This window comes from Siniperca chuatsi, linkage group LG14 (genome assembly GCF_020085105.1).
Source record: "Siniperca chuatsi isolate FFG_IHB_CAS linkage group LG14, ASM2008510v1, whole genome shotgun sequence".
Classification (NCBI taxonomy): Eukaryota; Metazoa; Chordata; class Actinopteri; order Centrarchiformes; family Sinipercidae; genus Siniperca; species Siniperca chuatsi.
In genome coordinates, this window is record NC_058055.1 from 6,114,136 (window position 1) to 6,136,291 (window position 22,156).

General features: G+C 40.1%; 3 protein-coding genes across 6 annotated transcripts; 2 read left to right on the plus strand and 1 right to left on the minus strand.

Moving 5' to 3' along the window:
* The first annotated feature begins 1,763 nt into the window (after positions 1-1,763).
* On the plus strand, positions 1,764-4,094 carry atp5l (ATP synthase, H+ transporting, mitochondrial F0 complex, subunit g). Its single transcript, XM_044223609.1, has 3 exons — positions 1,764-1,927; positions 2,351-2,511; positions 3,889-4,094. The coding sequence occupies exons 1-3, from the start codon at positions 1,876-1,878 to the stop codon at positions 3,985-3,987; spliced, it is 312 nt and encodes a 103-aa protein (XP_044079544.1). The 5' UTR covers positions 1,764-1,875; the 3' UTR covers positions 3,988-4,094.
* A 641-nt stretch (positions 4,095-4,735) lies between these two features.
* On the minus strand, positions 4,736-10,577 carry ftr82 (finTRIM family, member 82). The gene is made up of 7 exons (XM_044223598.1): positions 9,789-10,577; positions 8,249-8,344; positions 7,846-8,079; positions 6,998-7,157; positions 6,844-6,900; positions 6,555-6,620; positions 4,736-6,453 (listed from the first exon to the last, which is right to left on the minus strand). Exons 1-7 carry the CDS (start codon positions 10,377-10,379, stop codon positions 5,933-5,935), a joined length of 1,725 nt encoding a protein of 574 aa, XP_044079533.1. The 5' UTR covers positions 10,380-10,577; the 3' UTR covers positions 4,736-5,932.
* Positions 10,578-14,761: 4,184 nt separating this feature from the next.
* Positions 14,762-20,516, plus strand: ftr83 (finTRIM family, member 83). Of its 4 annotated transcripts, none has more exons than XM_044223601.1 (8): positions 14,762-15,442; positions 15,879-15,974; positions 16,165-16,398; positions 16,818-16,977; positions 17,145-17,201; positions 17,837-17,905; positions 19,351-19,429; positions 19,675-19,811. In XM_044223601.1, the coding sequence occupies exons 1-7, from the start codon at positions 14,867-14,869 to the stop codon at positions 19,401-19,403; spliced, it is 1,245 nt and encodes a 414-aa protein (XP_044079536.1). In that variant the 5' UTR covers positions 14,762-14,866; the 3' UTR covers positions 19,404-19,429; positions 19,675-19,811. The 4 variants fall into 4 exon arrangements, with proteins under 4 accessions (XP_044079536.1, XP_044079537.1, XP_044079534.1 ...); XM_044223602.1 differs by having other exon boundaries at positions 19,351-19,433; positions 19,675-19,730; XM_044223599.1 differs by lacking the exon at positions 19,351-19,429 and having other exon boundaries at positions 19,675-20,516.
* The last annotated feature ends 1,640 nt before the right edge of the window (positions 20,517-22,156 follow it).

Genomic DNA, 22,156 nt, shown 5'->3' on the forward strand with positions numbered 1-22,156 from the left:
AGAGAGATGGTCTTATGATTGGGGATTCAAAATGTCAGTAGCAAAATCATGCAATGTGCTGGTCACTAAAAAGAAGATAGGTAATGAGCAGAGGTTAACACTATATAGCAAGCCCATGGAAAGAGTCAGAGTGTTTAAATATCTTGGTCTATGGATTGATGAAAAATATGAGGTGTGTGGTCGGAATTGAATGGAGAGCTGACAAAGAAGCATTATTCCACATATACAGTGCTTTGCTGAGAGCTACTTTGGATTATGGCTGCATGGTGTATGAAGCAGCAGCAAAAACTCACCTAGAAAAACTGGACAGGATACAACACAGGGCACTAAGACTTAGTATAGGAGCAGTCAAAACCACGCCCATTAATGCAGTGCTGGTTGAATCCAGTGGACTGCCTCTGCATCTGAGCAGAACTAAGTTATCACTAACATACTGGGTAATAATCCAGGGAGGAGGAGATGGAAACTTAGCATCAACCGTTCTGCAGAACTGTTGGGAATACATAACATTTTCTGGTAAAGGTTTTGGCTGGGACATTAACAAGAAGGTGAAACAGTACAAATTAGATACTATACAACACAGTAGTTATCCATAGCAGCATTTCCCCACGGATATTTCCACAACCCAAAGTATCTTCAAATATTAGAAAAGAGGAGAGAGTGGACAGAGAGGAATAATAATATTGGGTGCATGGTTCAAGAGTATTTGAAGAAAAGTTACTATAATTATCTAAATATTTTTACAGATGGATCAAAACATTCAAATAATGAACATGTAGGGGTGGGTATATACTTCCCAGAATCTGACAAAGGAATTGTTAAGAGAATCTCAAACAGGTTATCAGTATACACAGCAGAAGTCTTCAGTGGGTAGAGGAGGTTAAACTGATTAAAGTGGAGGTATGTTTAGATTCTGCAATACAAAGCATACAGTCAGGAGAAACAGTCCGAGAGGATCTTTTAATTGAAGTTTATGCGAGCCTACTAAATCTGCAGCAACCAGGAATAGATGTTCATTTCTGCTGGAGAACAGCTCACGCTGGAATAGAGGGAAATGAGATTGCAGATAAACTTGCTAAACATGCACTAAACAAAAATGATAATGACATTTTAGAAATTTGTTTTGGGAGATCAGAAGCACAATCACTAACTCATCAGGGAATAATGACATCATTGCAGGAAACATGGAACAATGACAGTAAGGGCAGAGAATACTATAAAATCCAAAAATCTGTCAGTCAGAAACAATCAAGGTAAATGTAGGAAAGAAGATGTTATCTTTTCTAGGCTAAGACTAGGACACACAGGACTCAATGCAACCTTGTATACCATGAAAAAGTCAGGGTCAGATAAATGTGAGACTTGTAACTGAAAGGAATCTGCTGAACACGTGCTGATGGGATGTAAGAGGTTCAGTGTAGAAAGAGAGAGACTGAAAGGCAGAGTGGTAGAGAGGCAGGGAGTGGAGCATCAGAGGTCTGTTAGAGACAGGGGAGAAATGGTTACGGGTTCAAAGGGCTTTATTCAAATATTTAAAAGAAACAGGTATAATATCTAGAATATAAAATCTATAAAGTGGAAAAAAATGTTTTGTTTTTCCCCCGTTTGTTAGTTTTGGTTAAAGTCATGATGTTATACACTCCGATACAGTAGGTGGCGGCATGCACCTTTAACGTTGGTTTGTAGCCCGCCAGTAAATCAAAGAAGAAGACGACAACAACGACGACGACGACGAAGAAGAAGAAGAACACTGGCAGGCTGTTTCTGTACAGGCACTTGTGTGGTCAGCTGCAGTCGCGGGTCCTGGTCCTTGAGGTGACATTCAGTCGGCTAGCAGGAACCGGGCAAGCAGTTAGCATCGACAAACAAGTCAACATGGCACAGGCAGTGCAAAAACTGGTCGCTAAAGTACCTACGCTGGTCGGCGGTAAGTTAATCTGTTGTGTTATTATAACATGTATCCAATAATGAGGAACTAAACTGTAGGTAGTATAATCCTTATTGACAAAACGTAGCTAGGCCGACGCTGTCAACTGCACCGAGACCCAGCCATCAATTCAATTAAGTGAATGTAACGTTAACGTTAGTTAATGCAATTCGGTGCAGAAAACACTGAATTGAGATTTCATGTTGCTTTCTTTTCTCTGACTACATTTGCTTTTCTGCTAGCTAGCACGCGTGATTTGTATTGTTTACACCTATGGTTTACACTCAATGAGCATAAGGCATATAGCTAAGTGGCTATTGCTACCAATAAGCATGCAAGGAAACTCAAAGCTCAAAGCTATCTTTAGCCGCAGCAAAGGAAAGTTGCACCAGACTCGTAATTGTACTATTTCTTCTCTCTTAGCCGCTGTCACCTACTCCAAACCTCGGCTAGCAACCTTCTGGCACTATGCCCGTGTTGAGCTTGTCCCTCCTACCCCTGCCGAGATCCCCAAGGCCATCCAGGGGGCCACAAACCTCATCAAGGGTGTCCAGACAGGACGTCTCGGTCAAACAACAGTAAAGGTGCGTGTGTCATTGTTATTTGGTTCAAAATATATCAAGTATATGTTATCAGAATCAGAAACTCTTTTGCTACAGCAGTGCACACAGGAATAGAAGTACTAAGCAAAAAACTATAATACACTATAATACAGGTCAGAAAATAAATGTACCAAGTGGGTATAAGTATAAAATAAAATAAGTGCGAAGTACAAAGTGGGTTTTACTGGTTGATGATAATAATATGGTATAAAGTAGTAGCACATGAACTGCCAAGTTAAGTGTAGCTTATTTATAATGAGACGGAGGATATTGTACAGCAGTAATAGAGGTAAGTGCACAGCAGTAATATTATCAAAACCCACTGTGCCATACCATATCATTATAAATTCCAATACAAGCTTCTAAATTGTCACTTTATATGTCCCATTTCAGACCTGGTTCTCAAGACTTGTCTCCTAGATTCGTTGACAAAACACTAGGTTGTGGTAGCTGTAGGGTACATTCATAATAAGGAGAATTGGAGACTTTATGATATCCTGATAGAATAGGAAACACCTTGAAGACTATGTTGCCCCAAAGGTTTGACTCCCATGGTGAACTGTAAACCAGTAAGCAGTTTATTGACCAAAATTGTTTTCTGTCATTGTAAATGTCATTCATATCAAAGGTTTACCAAAAGTTCACTTAAATGAAAATATATTACATACTTATTCCTTAGCCATGTGAATTGTTAGTTGTATTAGCCTAAGTTGTTAGATAACCACTACCACCCCCCCAATTCAATGGAGGTGAATGGGATGTTTGTTTTTTGTGATGAAAAAAATACCATATTGTGAATTGGATTTTCTTTTTTAACCTATGTCACAAAATATTTTCTAATGAAAACTGCTCAGTGGTATATGATATGGAATGGTGTGTATATATATATAATAAATGGATAGGGGTTGAGGCCAAAATTGAATGAAATGATCTGCAAAGGGAGATAGCATATACTTTTCTACAGAAAAACCATTGTAACATAAAGCTTCTAACCTTTTTACTTCGAATAATCATGTTTAAACAAAGAATAAAACACAAGTGGGTATACATAATGTACAATGGGTTTAGAGGTTTTATAGAGTAGAACTTGAGGGGATTTTATGCGCTCTGAAACGCTTATTGATCACTGTCAGTGATGAAGGAAATTTGCGAATTTATTATGTCAGCACACAGTAACCCATTATTTACACAAATAAATAGTCATGTTGTCAAAATTAGGATGTGAAAAGTTCTAATGGAGCAGGACTCACAACATAAGATGACAATGACAGTAAGATTGTCGTCTGTGGCTAATATCACATTTTGCTTGATACGTTTCTCCAGAAGGAAATCTAATTCAATTTGTTTGTTTCCTCACAGGATGCTTTTCGGAATGGACTGGTGGCCACTGAAGTGTTGATGTGGTTCTACATTGGAGAGTGCATTGGCAAAGGAGGCATCATTGGCTATAATGTCTGAATTTTGGACTGTCGTGCTTTTTTTTTTCTTCTCTTGAGCGTTGTAGGCTCAACTTCCTGCCAGAATCCTGGGAACCAATAAACAGATGTCTATTGTTAAAAAAATGACTTGTTTTCTGACTCCTTGCTTTTTATATGACATGCTTTTATTTAACAAATGTGTTTGACAAATGTGAGCATACAGCTAAAGGAAATATGAAATACTTTCTCCACCGGACACTTCTACCCAGTATATTTGAAGTGTTTTTAGTGTAGTTCATACAGAGTGGAATAGTCCTTTTTCACAGAGAACATTTTGACATGCCACTGTAGGAAACGCTCGGGTGTAAATAATAAAATGAATGATGGCTGAATTCCATTTAGCTGGTTCAGTTTCAGGGGCTTGGTATTGTGCATGCAGGCTCTCTGTCAGACAATGGAGACATCATTATTGGTATTAGTAACATACGTGCTTAAAATGCCTGCTGTGAAAAAGGCTTATTGCTTAATGCCGTGATTGTCATTAGACAAACTCAGACTCTTGAGCTGCTGTTTAGACAAGTATAACTGTACATTGTATGTATTGTAATACAGTATATTGCTGTCCTATTGTAGATTTATGCAGAAAAATCCAAAGTATCTCGTTAAAATGTATCTGAAGTTAATGGCATATTTTCTGACATATGATGCACCTTTGAAGATAGTCAGAACATATCAGTGCTGCTGTTATTTTGGCAGTTTGACTTTAATGATACACATTATGCCCGTAGTAACAGTGGTCATTACATTTTTATTTCAGTTCAGTTCCTGTAATCAACCGACAGAGGGAGCCGTGAGTATTTTCAGTAGTCAAGTAGTGTTAGTACAGAAAGTTCAAATTATATCTGTTGATACCGATACTCTTGACATTTTTTAGACTTGGCCTTTGTTAAAGCTCAAATAATAAAAATAAATCAAACAAGTAGTTATATTTTCTTATTTAAATTCACATTGAACAGATATGGACCATGTGGTCCTCTTGTTTATATGAAATAGATCAATAATCTCCAAAAAACATAAATCAGTTCATTCATTTAGCTCTTTATTTAGAACTATAAATGAATAATTTTGTTACAAAATAAGTTTTTTCTTGATATCAATTTTACTCTGGTTGTACATTATATAAGTAAACATACATAAAGTTAAATACGGGTTAGTTCAATTGAAAAAAAACTGTAAGGACTCTCAGCAGCTGATATGACCATCAGATGATATCAAAACATGACAAAATGAAATGACGAAACATTTTTCTGAATGTGTTGAAACCATAATAATACCTGTTAATGTACCAACATCAGTGTTATTCTATGACTCATACCGATCATAAGAGTGCAATATATTTTCAGTTAATTATGCAATAATATTGGTCAACAATGTAATGACCTATCATAAGAAAATGGACCTCAGGTTATCTCAGGGTACATTCATTATGACATAATTACATCATCACTTGAAATATGTCACACCCTTTATGAAGTAATAATTGTGGGTAAATGTAAAAATGAGATGCTATCTGTGGGAACATGTAACATATACAGGTTTAGCTCACAGAGACTGACATTTACTACGTGCTGTCATGTTATAATATTATCCAGTAGTTATGATCAGATGCTAAAAGGAATAACACTTCTCTTTACATTGTACTTATGTGATTATGTAGTAATTATATATTTCAATAATGTCTTAGAAAACATGAAAATGAAAATGTGGTTTGACAGCATAATGCAAAACATGATGTGATGTGTAGAGTTAAAAAAAAAGTAGATACACATTTAGGTGGAACATTTTTCTTAAAAAATAAGCAATGAAACTCAATGTGGTTTGGTACAGTTTCGAAATTTAGCAAAAATATATATTCCAAAAGCATTGCGGCATTTTATGAGAAACACCTGGAAAAGATTTTCAAATGAGAGCTCAGATATCAGTGTTCACTTGACATTGCAGATCTTGACTGAGGTTCCAACTCCAAAGCCTGGATAGAGGGGCTCAACAAATGTGGTCTCAAACCTGTGCAGGAGGGTCATGGTGTTACCTATGCTATAAAATGCCAACACACCCGCAGTGTGGTCCAGGTACACGCCTATCCTTGGGGAGTGGGGGGCGTTGATGGCTTTGTCCACCCGGTTGTGCCAGGCAGAGTAACCTGTGTCAGAACAGAGGAGACTCCAGGATTTGTCGTTGTAGCCCAGCAGACACAGTGAGCCTTTGCCCTTCCGGCTGAGGCTTTTGTAGGCCACTCCAATGGAGAACTCCCCGCTCCACTCGATCTCCCAGTAGAAGCGGCCTCCGGACAGGGCCTCCCGGCACAGCACCTGGGCAAAGCTGTCAAACCTCTCCGAGTTGTCTCTGTAGGGCTGCAGGTCCCTGGTGCGGATGACTTTTCTGCTGTTTTCAGAGATGTACAGCTCCTTGTAGGCTGTGTTAGGGTCCAGTTTCAGCTGGCAGAAGCCTGGAGGAGAAGAAACAATACATTTTTATATTACTTATTTGGTAACTGAATTGCGTTACAGTTAAATTGTCACATTTCAGGTAAATACACCAGATACTTACATTTCACAAAATCTGCCCTGCTCTTTGGCTCTGGAGGAGGAGTGTTGTCCACTGTCATTTCTTTGCCTGCACATGAAGAAGCACTGTGTCAGGTCAATGTGAACTGCGTACACCCACACACGCCTTTAATTCTTTTGTTGATGTGTTTTTGCAGTGTTTTTAACTGAAGAATCTGTGATGCAATTGCTTTATGGTTTGCCTCCAACAATTCATGGCGACTACATTATCAACCTAAATAATAATTAACCTCCTACAGTCGTATATTGCTATAGGACGTGACAGCACTCACCTCTGCTCCTTCGGTCCAATGTTCGACTTTCTGTAGTGTACACTGGGACCTCATTCACTACAACACAGAACACATTCATATTTAGCATATTTGAGTTTTTTGGTGTTTTCTGCCCATCACGTAGAATATTGTGTTTCTGCTGCTAAAGTCAGACCTGACTTGGAGATCTTTAGCAGCTCCTCTCTGCCAAACTCCTCAAGGCGGTCCTTGATCTCAGCCACAGCTTTCCTGACAGCCCCGAAGGAGAAGTCAGGGTTCACCGTCACTCTGGGTATGAAGCCATCATCAGTGGGGGTGCAGAGGTAGTGGAAGTTCTGATGAGAACAGAAAAGCAAGCGTCATGACGAAGACGAATACACATCAACATGAACTATCTGAGTAATTTATTAGTTTCTTTTGTTTTGAAGATGATGATTTTTTCTGGCTTTTTTGCCTTATTGGATAGGATCAGCTGAAGAGAGACAGGAAAGGGGGGAGAGAGAGAGGGGATGATATGCAGCAAAGGCCCCCGGGCTGGAATCGAACTCTGGCCGCTGCAATGAGGACTCAGCCTTAGTACATGGTGCGTGCAATTTTGATAGATTGATAGTAAAAGGGACATCCAAAGGCGGGGATGTTTTGTGTCCATCTAAATTTCCATTCTCAGTATTGTGAGTAATATATCAAAGTGCTACCTCTTCAGTTGCTTGTTTAGAAATTCTTATGTCCAATTGATACAAAATCTTTATACTGTCATCGTGATCATGCATTAGAAAGCATTATTAAGAATTACTATTAAAAACCACACCCATATGTTCTGATTGATTCAGTGTGAGTTATTGGCTGGTATAAGGCCCAAATTAGAATAAAAATGAAAAGCCGTGACACATGAAATTCACAGTGTTACCGTGTCAACGTATTGCCTTATTTGTTGGATGATACCGCCAGATTACATTAACATCATTAAATGACAACTCCAGATGTATTTCTTAAATTAACAGTTGCTCTAAAGCTGTACGTTACCTGCAAAAAGTGGATGTGATCCTCGGTGCTGTACAGCTGCTTGAGGCCGGACTCCTTTTTCTTCAGTTCATCGATCTCTTGCTCCAGTCGCTCGATCAAAGCCTCGGCCTGGTTGAAAGCAGCCTTCTCGTTGATACCGATCAGCTTGGTCACCTCTGACCTCATCCTCTCAATGGAGCGGATCATGTCCTCAAACATCTTCTGGCTCTCCACCATGGCTCTCTGGGCCGAGTTCTGGACAGAACACTCAAGATGTCAGTGTTTTACAGAAGACGCTGCCACAGTGAACATCTTAGAGCAATGTCTTGCATGGAAATACATGACATTTACTGGTTGAAAGATGAATAATCAAGAAAGTTGGTTGGTGGAAAGATACAGCATATTATCAACATATAATCCTTACCTTCAATGAATCCACAGCAGTCTTCAGTTCCTCCAGCTCCTTCACCCTCTCCTGGCATTTTTGTCTAATCTCAGCTTGGGAGACTCCCAAGAGTTTCTGCAAAATAAAGGCTTATTACACAGCCATCTATTTCACTGTTTTGTTAAGCATGCACTCCCATGCTGGCTGGTTGTACTGGCTTCCTTCAATTTATTATGTAGAAGTATGCAAAAGGTGCATTAAATTAGATTTATCAGATGTAGCTGAATGTCATGCTGTTTTATTGTATGAGAAATAAAGCCTCATATTTGTTGGTTCAGTAAAAACATTCTTTCTCATCAAGAAATATCTGGGGAGGCCCTTCGGCACGTCTAATAAACCCTACTCAAAGAATCTTTTTAATACAGCCAGCTTTTATCTCAGAGGGAGAGGGGGGAAAAAACCAGTAATGGAATTCTGGCCATGTTAGGAATGTGAACCTACTGATGTTTCAAGGTGCACACACCACTGACATGCAGAATAGAGGGCTTCTAATTCAACTTTTACTCAAGCCCACCAACCCATTCTTCAAGATAAGCTTGAGGAATGTGGGGAATCTAGGGAGGAGGGGTGAACATGAGAGGGGGAGGGGAGAGAGCGGGAGACAGAGTGAGATGTGTGAGACTCAGGTTGTAAATCGTTGGATGAGAGAAACTCCCCATATTGTAAAAAAAACAGCAGGATGAATTATTACTTCATCATGCCCTAAAAATCCTTTAGCCCATATTCCTGGCTGCCATAAAAACACTCCTTCTAATTTACTCATGCATAAAAACTAGAATTGCTCTGAACGACGGATATTTATACTACAGTATCTGTTGACATTCTTATCTACTCTACATCGATTTACAGGCAATGTGATTGGTGAGTCTTTTGAATGTGCATTGCTGTGGTTACACATTGGGATTGGTTGATCATGAGGTACTGACGGCCTTGACTCCCTGACTTTCCAGTATCACTACAGACCCACACCCACAGGTGGGAACAATGCAGCAGAAGGAAGTCTACAGTTTCTGTGTATCTATCCCACAGCTGGAACACCACATTCTCTAAAAAGTAGCTTTCAGAGGTGCTAACTAAGACACGCCCCTGGCCTCCATACAGCTAATCAGAGAGCTGGATTTGTTTTGGCGGTGAATGCCTGCTAGTTTAGCTGATAGCGTTGGTGAAATGGGTCAAAGTACAACCTCCAGTCGTAGTGCAGGGGCAGGAGTTGAGAAAAACACCCTGTTTGCTTTCACTCGAAACACTCCAATGACTATATATTTCTTATGTATCAAGGATGTGCCTCTTTTTAAAAGTTCTTCTGTCTGAAAAATAGAATTGAATCAGGAGAGGAGTTTCAGCTTGTGGTTTCTCTCATGTAACTGAATACACTGCTTATCTTTCTGGCATCACAGTTTCATTCTCTGAGAGGCAGATTGAAAGTGATTTTTTTAACACGTGAACAATGCTATTCATGTGCCTTTGAGTATTTAATCTATGAAAAGGATCCATCAACAGAGACAGGAGAATTTCTTACCTGTTTCTCACCCCTCTCTGCCTCAGCAGAGACAATGTCATGGCCCCTGTGTTCACTGACTGTGCAGATAGCACAGATACACATCTGGTCTGTTCGACAGAAGAGCTCCAGGGACTTCTGGTGCTGCGGGCAAATCTTCCTGTCCAGGTTTCCCAGCTCATCCACCAGCTTGTGCCTTTTGAAAGTGGCTGATTCATAGTGTGGCTTCAGGTGCTTCTCACAGTAGGACGCCAGACAGTTAAGACAGGACTTCACAGCCTTTAATTTCTTCCCAGAGCAGAAGTCACAGGGGACGTCACTTGGTCCAGCGTAGATGTTCCCCAGGGACGTGTTGAGGTTGAGGGTCAGTCCGCTCTTCTTGATCTTCTCAGCCACCATGCTCAGAGTGGCGTTTGGCCGTAGCACCGGCCTCTGGGTGAATGTGATCTTACACTGGGGACAAATGTAAATCCCTGTGTAGTCAGCCTCATTCCAGTAGCCACTGATGCAGTCCATACAGAAACTGTGGCCACAGGGGATGGCCACAGGGTCCTTCAGAAGGTTCAGACACAGGGAGCAGCTGAAGTAATCTGGAGAAGTGTGATCAGCCATTGTGATGGAATCAAAACGCAGTCGGACCTGCGGAAACAGACAGAGAATGCCAGGAGCAGATAGAGTTTTCGTCGAGTGTGCCTGGGAGCCCGCCCTCAAGAGTGTGGTACAGCCTGCCAGAGACAGGACCTACTTGTATTTCTGAATTCCAGAGGTTATTGATTGAAAGCAGACAAGGCCCTCCCCCTGTGCTGTGAGTATATCGAGCCCTCCCCGGTTTAGATAAGCAGGTTGAGTAAGGAGGGAGAGGGGGAGAGAGAGAGAGAGAGAGAGAGAGAGAGAGAGAGAGAGAGAGAGAGAGAGTGAGGGCGGGTGGACAGATAGGAGATGTGAGAAACAGAGAGGACAGAGTGAAAGAAAGAGAATTAATTAAATGTAAAAAGCACAAGAAGTGACAACTAATGTGCTAGAAAAAGCTTCCATTTTCCTCACAGTTTCCTTTATTCTAGAAGTTCTCATGTGGCTCATCTGTGGATGAATTGCGCACACATTTCTCTGCAGCTGTATTTCCACCTATTGTTGTCAGGCAGAATCGCCATTGTCTTAAACCGGTTATAGTCCGACAAACATAAATGCAGCCTAAGGTACTGTAGGAAGTTAAGGGACCACCCAATAAACAAACAGAGACACTCTGAGCTCAAGCAGAGTTTCAAAGTAATTTCAAACATCCCGGTTTGCTCCTTTTATCACCAAAAACTTGCTAAAAGTTTAACTTGCTGTAGGTGGCTAGTCCAAGAGCAGCTACAGTTCAGGGTTGCAATATTTACGTTGCATCCAGTCAGACCAGTTGGGTCACATTTACAAGTCAATTTGTAACTGTAGATATTTGTGCAGCAGAAAGAAAACATTCATGGTTGAGACACCAAACAGAAACACACATGCACAGGTGAACATTCCTGACATGATTTGCATATTTGTGTGCATGCTTCATCATATATAGTTATCTTATGATGAAGCATGCGTATTTTTTCATTCCTAAAAATATCCCTCTCATAGTTATCTAATGTAGCCCTGTGACCCCGACTCACTCTGCAACATGTCTGCAAGTGTCTGCTGATATCAGAGCCTCTGATTAGCATTTCAATTAGGCCTAGTCTATTGGTTTTTACCAATACTAATGCCTCATTCACAGTGTTTTTCTGTCAGTCGTTTGTTCAACATTAAAGTCCCTACTGTAAAGGAACTCTTGCTTGAAATTAAAGTTTTGTAATGTCTTTTATAATATAATCATGTAGCAAAAAAAAAAAGAAGTTAATTTAAGGTTGTAAAAAGTACATTGGCTGCACTTTCAATTAATGTCTGACATTAGTTCATACACTAGGTAGTTTCACCTCTCCATATTTGGTCCGGTTTCTGATAAGCCAGTTTTCACTTCCTTCCTCCGGAGTAAAGGGAGCGCTCTGTGCTTACAGATTAATCACCTGTTAGTGGCGAGGACTGCTGCCAGGGGACAAAACTTTGAATATAGCTTTGATTTATTTGAGACTTTCTAACTCATGATAGAAAAGTGAGGACTTTACAGTGCTCATATGACCAAAATGTCTGTTTCTTTGAGAAAGTCAATATGAAGCATAAGAATGTTCATGATACAAGACACTTTAATACAATTTAATAACAAGCCTCTCTAAAAGAGTAGCAAGTCCCAGTGTTCTTTGATGAAGCAGACAGAAACTCCACAGTCATCTATAGCTCAGTCTACGTTCAAGGAGAAAGGTCAACCTTCATTAAGGTGCAGTGAGCGTGCTTTCTGCAGGGCGAGTGCAGGAGAACACAAATGGCAAAAAATTTAATCAAAGGAAACAAGGACCCACTTCACTGTGCGTGAGTAATAAAAACAGGAAGACAGAGTATTTAAGCGTTTGTTGATGCTGGTAGATACACAAAGCCGAAGAGTACTGAAACAGACACAGACCAAATGTGAATGAAAAGGCTGCACACCGCTAAGCACCACCTCAGCCAAAAGATGAGCAAAAACCAGCACATGTGAGTGTCTATCAGAGTTGCATTCACATAAGTATGTCATACTAAAAACTGGACTAATCCCAAAATAGAATTCCTGTATTTTTAGTGAGTCATGATAACAATATGCAGATTTGACATAAAATACAAAATGGCATGGTAAGATTATGTGTGTGCATAGTTTGTCGAAAATAATTATTTTACCTAAAAGTTGGACTATGGGTCTGGCACAATAGACACGATAAGCAAATTGAGTTAGTCAGCCAAACTGAGACTTCAAAGTAAGACGTGAGCCCTTGTCTTAGAAAAAAAATCAGGGGAAGTTCAGTGAAAGCATGTTTGTGTTTTGTATCACATGCTTTTAAGTGGAGAGAGGGTCACATGTAAGTAATGCATGCTTAACAGATGTTCATTTGATCGTATTTGCTCTCAAAAGCCTGTTTGCTATGAAACTGATTCTTAGGTGAAATCAATTTTTAGTATGTGCAGAAGTAGAGGAGAACCATTGTGCGCCCGGTGGCTCAGATAACAAGGTTAAGTGTAGTAAGTGTAGGCCAACAGATTCTTCTTATTTTGTTATTTTTATTTATGGAAGCAAAGTCCATCTCCTGAGTTAAAAACAGTAAGGTACAAAAAAAGTTTTAAAAAATCTGTAAAGAGGGGAAATGCTTTTCAAGACAATAATAAAATGTCCTAATTGAATCTAGACCAATTTTAGTGTCAGTTTAGAGGCCTGTTGAAGTGCCATTTTAAATGCTACTGGTATGATTGAGAAAATTTGCTTAGTTTGCAATCAGTTGAGCAGACAAGTCAGTTCAACCATATTCACCTGTAACTGATATTTTTTGTTGTCACTGTCATTAGAAATAGGATCAGACTTATTTAGTTCATATGCAAAGTAGGTGCAATGATTATTAAATATGAATATTAACTTTGTCAAACCATGAGATAAAAATGTCATAATGTAAATTATAGTATGAGTCATTCTTGCAAATTTGTATTATCATGTAGATCAGTGGTTCAAGGGCTTTTGAAGGTAAAAATGATTTTTCTGAAATAAAAAAATCAGTAATTTGAATCCTTTCATGAAAACAATTTACAACTGGAGAAAATTTAAATATATGTTTTCGTAAACACTGAAGGTTTTGTTGTGTCACTTGCACTGAAGAGTATGACCCCTGTCAGTGGAATTTTCTGTCAAATAAGATGCTACATTTAGTCTTGCATGTCAGCTGTAGTTACTGTTGTTGACGGACAACAGACCCTACAATGCCTGGCGTTGGGCTCAGGCCCTGCTGGCTCTAACACAATGGAATCTTTTAAGTAGGCTTTTTCGGCCCTCCTGTTATCTGGGCTATCGAGTGTAGTTACATTCCTATCTCCATTTCAACAGCCCCGAAACTCCATCTTGGCTGGGAGGTGTGTTCGCTTTATGATGAAATCTGCAGAGAAACGTACTTCGCTCAGAAGAGTAAACATTCTTATAATTGCTTTGGTTTCAAGGAGCACATTTTCTTATTTGAGATAGTATTACGGTTGAGCTTACGCCACAGAAATACAGTTCCAGTGTTGACTTACAGAAACTACAGGTGTCCTTTCAAACCTCATAAAAAATCAGTGGTAATGAAATGCAAAGTAAAGTTGATAATTAACTGGTTACAGGTGAGGTGAAGGTTAGGGAAATCTCACTGGCCCAAGAGCCAAACCAATTGAATTTAACCAAGACAGACAAAGTGGTTAATCTGGCATCACTTCATCCACTGACCATACACAATGAAAAGAGTCACTGTTGATGCTGCTACTGACAAGATATTACAGTTGATCAACAGAAAAGGAGTTGTGTTATTATTAGTCAAAGTGCAGAAAACAGTCTCTTGAGGTCAGTTTGTACTGTGACTTGAGTGGGTATCCTCACATGCCCAAAGGGAACAGTCTGTCCCCAGGCAATCTCTAACACTCAGCAATTAGTACACTCAACTGTGCAGTGTGACACACCTGTGGTTTCTTTACACTGCATTGTTTCATAGAAACTTACTTTTGAATGTAGGCCTACTTTTTTTTGCTTTCACTCATGTATTTATGGAATACAAATACTACTAACTTTAACTTCTAAACTGCACTTTTCATGTTCTGTTTGTACCCCTTTCCTGCTCAACAATGTATAAAATCCTGAAGGTCTATATTGTCTTTTTATTTGTATGGCGTTCTACATGACATAAAAAAAAAACAGTGAGGAACTACACTTTTGCTTTCAACACTCCTTGGCCAAACCCTGTATCTTATGATTACAGGATTTGATTCATTCTGCTTACATTCTGTAACCGATTCAACATTCACTGTGTCCTTTCCTTGCCCCGCCCTTGTTTTACTGGTTTCGGCTTAACCAGTTTAGCCTCCCTCTCTGTTTACTCTATATAACTCGCGCCCTTAGTACCTGTGAGCTCACTTTGCCACTGTGCCGACACAAGTCGCTGACAGTCTTCACAGCATCTTCACTGCATTAGAGGGAACAGCACTAAATTGTCTCCATGTCGTCTGAGCATGACAGCTGCTACCTGTGTAAGGAATATCTCAGGGATGCCGTGTCCATCCCATGTGGCCACATCTTCTGCTCCATTTGCCTGAAGACATACTGGGACCATGCTGACCACACGGGCTCGTACCTCTGTCCACAGTGCAAGGTCACCTACAACAAGAGGCCCACCCCGAGGCGCATTGGAGGCTCCCGGCAGTCCACCATCCAACGCAACACCGAATCCTTTCCACCTCCACCTCCGTCCCCTGACTACAACTACGCAGGACCCCAGGATGTAGGTTGTGACATCTGCATTGGCAAGAAGCACAAAGCCATCAAGTCCTGCCTGATGTGTCTGGCCTCCTACTGCGAGAAGCATCTCAAGCCCCACTTTGAGTCAGCCACTTTTAAAAGGCACAAGCTGGTGGATGAAATCGGCCACCTGGACAGACAGATCTGTCCCCAGCATCAGAAGGGTCTGGAGCTGTTCTGTCGCACTGACCAGATGTGTATCTGTGTGTTGTGTACGGTGAAAGAACACAAAGGTCACGACATGGTGTCTGCTGAGCAGGAGAGGGCGGAGGAGCAAGTAGGTGACAATTTACTTAAAGTGACAACACAGGTTTTTCAGACTGTCACCTACTTAGCAACAGGTGTAGTAGAAATGCTAAAAAGTGCTTTGCTCAACATGACAAGTACTGTTTAATGTTCATGAACCTTTTGTCATTTGTGAATCAATGGTGACACAGGTACATAATCATGGTTCATTGCACTAGTGACTCAGTGGCAGGTAATGCATGATAGAGCAGCTTACAATAGATGAAACAAGCCCTTAAGCCAAAGCCTCAAGCATTTTGTGAGACCCATATGAAGATAAGGCTGCTACCTGCACGTACACCTTCCAGTGTCAACATTGAACCGGAAAACTGTTATTATTAAGTCTATATGTTTAGGTTTAAAAATGAATGGTTGATTTATGGAATTGCTGTCATTATCCTTAACAATGTCTGTTGTTTTCCTCATAGCAAAGGCTGGGCGCCACCCAGGCTGAGATCCAGGAGAAGATTCATGACCGACTCAAGCAGATGGAGGAACTAAAACAAGCAGTGGACTCACTCAAGGTTTGTGCCACGATCATCCATCTGACAGATAAGACCAGACTAACCACTGCAGATTGAATGGAAAGTTAAATCAACTACAGAGACAACATTCCTTCATGTAGTAGTGATGACAGCTTTGCTCAGTGTGCTAGTATAACCAGTGTGACACAGTTGATTAATGGGATACTGTATATCTCTGTTTCCTGTGCAGAACTCAGCCCAGAGAGCACTGCAGGAATGTGACAAGATGTTTGGCGACATGATGCGCTCTATTGAGAGGATGCAGCAAGAGATGACTAAGCTGATCTCCTCTAACAAGAGAGCAGCACTGAACAATGCAGAGGGCCACATGGAGCGTCTGAGCCATGAGATCGCTGATCTGAAGAGGAGAGACAACGAGATCACCCAGCTGTCCCGCACCGAGGACCACATCCACTTCATCCAGGTAACTGACTACCACTCAAAAGATACATGAATTACATCCAGTACCACGGTCACAATATGATATTGGCACAATACCACCATCCATCCGTCCTGCACAGGGTGGCAGAGGGCTAGAGCCTGTCCCATCAAGTTTTATCCTGGACAGGTCACCAGTCAATCACAAGGCCAACAGACAGACACACTCGTGTTACAAAATATCATATTTTATACATTGTATAATATATTGTCCCATTCTGTATCTCCCAACACTCACTGCATTTCAAGTCTAAATGTGTATCAGTGAATGTAACTAACTGAAAATGTACCAAACATTACACTGCAAATGTACCGCATGGTGCAAAATGAAAAAAAGTAACAGAAAACAGAAACTAATTTAAAGTATACATTATCATAACTGCGTTGCTGTTTTTTCCTTATTAGAGCTACCACATGCTGACAGCCCAGAATGAGGCTGAGGAGCTGCCTACAGTGAGCGTCAACCCCTACTTCACCTTCGACCCAGTCACTAAGGCCGTCTCTGAGATGAAACAGCACCTGAATGAATTCAGCAATGATGAACTGGTTAAGGTAGCCAAGACAGGTGAGTGGGGCGCCAGCATCAAGAACTTGCTGTTCAAAAACACAGAAAAATACAAAAGTGAATTTAAATAGTGTGATAAATCTTCAATCCTCTGGTATAAATATGAACAGGTTATGACCATTTCACCGCTGTTATCAAGTTAACTCTTTTATCTTGTATTTTTGCAGTTAACAAAATGACATTCTGTCAACTGGATGAAACCATGAAGAGACGGTCAATAAAAAGTGAGTAATAATGTTAGTACCATTTTTTCAGACAATCCACAAAGCCAGCAGAGCTACAGCATTTAGAAATTATATAGACCCAAATTGAAAGTTAAGCATAACTTAACTAGGGAAAGTTAGATAGAGTTACAGTTTCCATTGTCCCCAGTAGGGTGTTGTGCAATTCTGTTTGATGCTTGGTCGTGGCTGGAGCATGATATTCATTAGAGGGTAGCCTGAGGTCACTCATGGTTAAATGTTTACTTTGATTAGGATGTCAAACTGCCAGCGAGTTTACATTAACACACTTGTCTAAAATAGAATTCGGCTAAGTTGCATGGTCTTTGACAGTTCAGATCAGCTTCTTCAATGATGACATGATTTCAAGATATTGTGACACTCACAGTATCTGGGTTAATGTATCAATAATATCAACACTACCCACGTTATGCCGGTTTTCTATCAGTCTTCATAGGGATAACACATGTATTGTGCAGTTATTGTTAATTCATTTTCTGTGATTAATAGCATGACGTAATAGAAAGTAATTCTAGATCAGTACTGTAAAACATACAAGCCTTTCAGTTCAAAGAATTATAATCCGTTATGCCAATACTACTATTTCCGATATGATGCACATATTAATAATTTCACAGGTGACGAAGCTGTCATGTACAAGTCTCTACCAGTCCAGGAACCTAGGCACAGGGACGATTTCCTGAAATGTGAGTCTCAGCTTCTCTGATACTGTTTCCTTGTTTTCTGCGCTGACACAGATCACTGCTCTCCCTGCTCATTTCAGTGCATGAGGCAAATTAGGTGCTGATGAGGTTCTCTGTCAGACCCTGTGGCTGTCCACAAAATCTGATATTAGTAAGGACTGTATGTCCTACATTGATTACAGAGACTGGGACTGACTCATTACAAATATATTAGCTGGCACTTACACAGCTTTGTGGGTATACTTCAGTTTGCAGTTTAAGTGCTCCTTCTATGTTTAAACTGAGTGCATGAAAAAGCTGATGTTCACTAACCAGTCACATTAGAACCAAAAAAAAATGTATAAAATAAAAAACTGCAATGTACGTTAAAATATAATTGTTGTCATTCAGAACAATAATTCATTGTATTTCAATCTGAGTAATCATCCATGGAAAAAACAAGATTTTTTCCTAATATTATAAGCATATTCAGTTTTAAGCAAATTGTCAGGGGCGAGTTTTTACTAGTATCTAACTCTAGCATAGTCTTTAAGGTCACTGGAGAAGGGGTTCAAAGGGCTCACCTTACAGGTACAGTTAAAGATGCACTTTATGTTTGTTCACTGCCCTAAATTGCAAACCTTAAACCTTAAAACCCTTTCTGATGTTCTTGAGATTAACCTGCAACCATGCCCCTTAATAGCCAACTTCAGTGTCCCCATGGATTTGTCCTCATTAAATTCAAAACAAGCAGACACTGTTGCTTTCACAACTTCGTTAGCCCCTTGCAGAATTTTCCTGATATTGAAGTCTGCACAGCCTCCCTACATTTCTACTTGGCTTAAAGATGTGAAGTTCTTTTAGGAGTTCAAATGATACATTTGTTGCAAAGTGGCAACAGTTTATGTCATTCTCCAAAGCCCTGCAGAGGCTTCCTTTGGATGAGGGGCTGTAACTTGAAGTGTTCACAGGCACTGAGTCACATTATTACCACTGACTCTACATTGTCAAGCAATTCAATACCATCCCATTTAGTCTGTGCCTCCCTATATGTTATGTTACCCTCATGATTAGTTGTGGGTCTGTGTATCATTGTATGAGTGACGGTTTTGTAATATGTTAAATCTTGTGCATGTGGCCACACTTAGGGCTCACTTTCCCACAACCACTATTAGCAAATGGTGCTTCTAATGTGACTTCTATGATTTATTTATTATTTTAAATCCATTTATTTATTTTTACTTTCGTTCTTGTTAATCGATCTTTTACCATTCTCTCTCCTGGTGTTACAGGTTGTGGGAGAAGGTTGGGTGGGGCTGTTGTTGTTTGTAATGCCCTGTAACCACTGCAAAATTTTAAATAATAATAATAATAATAATAAATAAATAAATATATAAGATGCACTTTATTAGATGGACTTCTGTTTGTGGTCAAACTCACAAACAGTGTTGATACCTCTGGCATTCCAGATGATAGGCCGGGCAGATCTAGCCGAGGCCACCGGGTGTCCCACCAACTGTGACCCGCAGAGGTGGAGGTACACAGCAGGCAGGTGATATCTAACCCCTGGGATTATTCTGATTTCTGTGTCCAGCCAGAGGGTCTCCCACTTTTTCTTCAAATCTTGTTATTGCAGAAGTTAGTTAAAAATGGTGGGGCAATGGTGAGGGGTGCTTTAAACTGCTGTGAAACAGAGGCTTTGTCCAACTTGGGTTTCCTCATTTACATTTAACCCAAGCAAACGTAGTTAAATGCTTCGTCTTGTGAAGTAAATGTTGGATTTTTCTTCCTAGATGCTTGCCAGCTCACTTTGGACCCGAACACAGCCTATAGACAGCTCTACTTGTCTCGAGGGAACAGGAAAGCTGCCCTCAAGAGAGACCCCCAGTCCTACGGTGACAACCCTGCCAGGTTCGACTCCCTGCCCCAGGTCCTGTGTATGGAGCCTCTCTCTGGAGGAGCTTACTACTGGGAGATTGACTGGAGCGGGGAGGGGGCTGCCATGGGAGTCACCTACAAAGGCATCAAGAGGACGGGCTACGGGGACAGCTGCCGCATCGGCTACAACCGCAAGTCTTGGAGCCTCTTCTGCTCTGATTCCAGCTACTCAGGCCGCCACAACAAAGACCAGATAGAGATCAAAGCACCCTACTCATCACGTATAGGTGTGTTCCTAGACCACGCCGGGGGTACCCTCTCTTTCTACACTGTAGGAGACACCATGTCTCTCATCCACCGCTTCAAAGCCTCCTTCAGTGAGGCTGTCTATCCAGGCTTCTGGGTTTGGTATGAGTCAGCCATCACTCTCATCCAGCTGTAATAATATAACACACTTCCAATGATCAATGTACAACTGTGATTCAGTTTTGTTATGGATATACAGAACAAAAACTACTATTCTCTGATGATATGTTATAATTATTTTATAAGATTGGAACTGTTCTTGATGACTGTGAATGTTCTGCAAATCAACATGTGTGAAATGTAAGATCAGGTGTACAAGGTGAATAAGCATTTAATTATCATTTGAAATAATGAAGACTGTACTTGATTGAAATATGTCATGTGATCATTTATATAGGTTATGATACACTTTTTTTATCAATAAACATTTTATAACAAGGATAAACGTTGATATTGTTGTTACAGTTTTATTTCATACTTCTATTATCATATACGTTCACTCCACAGGCTAATTACCTCTCAGCCTGCATGCCACACACTAAAATATGAAGATGGAAGAAAACAGTTAATTCATTCATTAAAGTGCTACCTAATCAGATTCAGTGCTATCCTCTAGTATTTAATGGGTTTTTTAAAAAACTGAAGACAGTCACAAGCAGTTAGGTGTAGAGAATGTATGGCAGCTTTGCAGTTAAGATCTTTATATTCCAGTTTCCTGGTCAGATCACAAACCACATCTACTATGCCTTAAGAATATTATTAATGTTTTTGCATTACCAACATCACCAACATTCAAAATAAGTGAAATAAAATGCATCTGTCGTGAGACAGTACAAGAGTGAGAGAATGTGTTTGTGTGTTACGGATAATGCTTTGTGAACAGCAGTGTTGCTTTTGTGGAGGTCTGAGAGGTTTGAGAGGAATTGTACGGGAGTAAGTGAGGTGTGACTGAGAGGCTCCTGAGTTCACAGATGGTTGAGCCTCATCTAGCAGCAGTTTGAAATGTTTGTGGTATGCTGAACTAAGTCTAACTCTAAAGATCTTTATCATTGAGTTATTCATTAAAAGTCCGGATTCAGGCAGTCACAGTGACGTATTAGTGACGCATTAGTGAGTTTGCAGTAATTTTTCTTTACAAAAATAGCTGTAAAAGTGGTTCCACTTGAATATCGAAGGAGATAAAACTATATGCAATTCAAGTTAGTGGCCATTTTTACTCTTTACTAAATCTTATGGGCTTGTAATGTCAAAGTAGCCTGATAATAAGACTGTATTGTCATTTTGTTTTCACTGGCAGCCTTTTAGAGGTCTGGAACTAGAATAATGACAAAGCATGTTTTTCATTTGGACCTCAGGTTCATGCATGTTGTCAGTTACATATTCCCATATCTGATTCGTTTAACCATCTTCTCCTTTAGTTGCTACTTAATATGACATTAGCAGTTCAACAAAAACGAGTCTTGAACATCAAACAGCTCACGTAAATAGGACCGAACACAAAACACAAACCAATGATTAGACACCAGGAAACATCACAGCTCATGACATTGACAAACAAAAGCTTTTGTGTCAGTTCCTCTGTAACCTTCAGTATCCTTCTCTTGTGATGGTGGAGTGAAATGAATTTAGATTGTGGAATCCTAAAACTGCAGCCTTGAGGGAAAACTTTGAAGATACAGTAAAGAGGATATGAAAAACTCCTCCAGAATCCTTAAGGTTATGGTCAGCGGGTGTGGTTTGCCATTGTTCAGTGATATTTTGTCCCTGATTGATGTTTTCTGGAATTACATTTTTAGGCAATTTCCCTGAACAAGGGGCCCAGACTGAAAGATAGGCTCCAGACTTGCACTACAAAGATGAGGGATTGTGCAATTTTAGTAAATATGGAACTTAGAAAGAGAAACATCAATTGATCTCAATCTGAATGTATTTAAGACATTCTCCTCAAATCAAAGGGTTTGTGATTTTAGTTGCTGTTTTATACAGATACATCAGCATTGCCAAAAATGAATATATTGTCATTGTGTATTATTTGATTTTTACACACAGAAGGATGGTGGCATGCACCTTATAAAAAGTCAGAGGTTACTG

Coding starts and splice junctions, on each gene's coding strand:
- ftr82 (XM_044223598.1), bottom strand. CDS start 10,379: ATGGCTGATCACACTTCTCCAGATTACTTCAGCTGCTCCCTGTGTCTG. Junction 8,345..9,788: donor CAGAGAGGGGTGAGAAACAG/GTAAGAAATTCT, acceptor TTTATTTTGCAG/AAACTCTTGGGAGTCTCCCA. Junction 7,158..7,845: donor ATCACATCCACTTTTTGCAG/GTAACGTACAGC, acceptor TGTTCTCATCAG/AACTTCCACTACCTCTGCAC.
- ftr83 (XM_044223599.1), top strand. CDS start 14,867: ATGTCGTCTGAGCATGACAGCTGCTACCTGTGTAAGGAATATCTCAGG. Junction 16,978..17,144: donor GGTTAAGGTAGCCAAGACAG/GTGAGTGGGGCG, acceptor GTATTTTTGCAG/TTAACAAAATGACATTCTGT. Junction 17,202..17,836: donor GAAGAGACGGTCAATAAAAA/GTGAGTAATAAT, acceptor ATAATTTCACAG/GTGACGAAGCTGTCATGTAC.
- atp5l (XM_044223609.1), top strand. CDS start 1,876: ATGGCACAGGCAGTGCAAAAACTGGTCGCTAAAGTACCTACGCTGGTC. Junction 1,928..2,350: donor AGTACCTACGCTGGTCGGCG/GTAAGTTAATCT, acceptor CTTCTCTCTTAG/CCGCTGTCACCTACTCCAAA. Junction 2,512..3,888: donor TCGGTCAAACAACAGTAAAG/GTGCGTGTGTCA, acceptor GTTTCCTCACAG/GATGCTTTTCGGAATGGACT.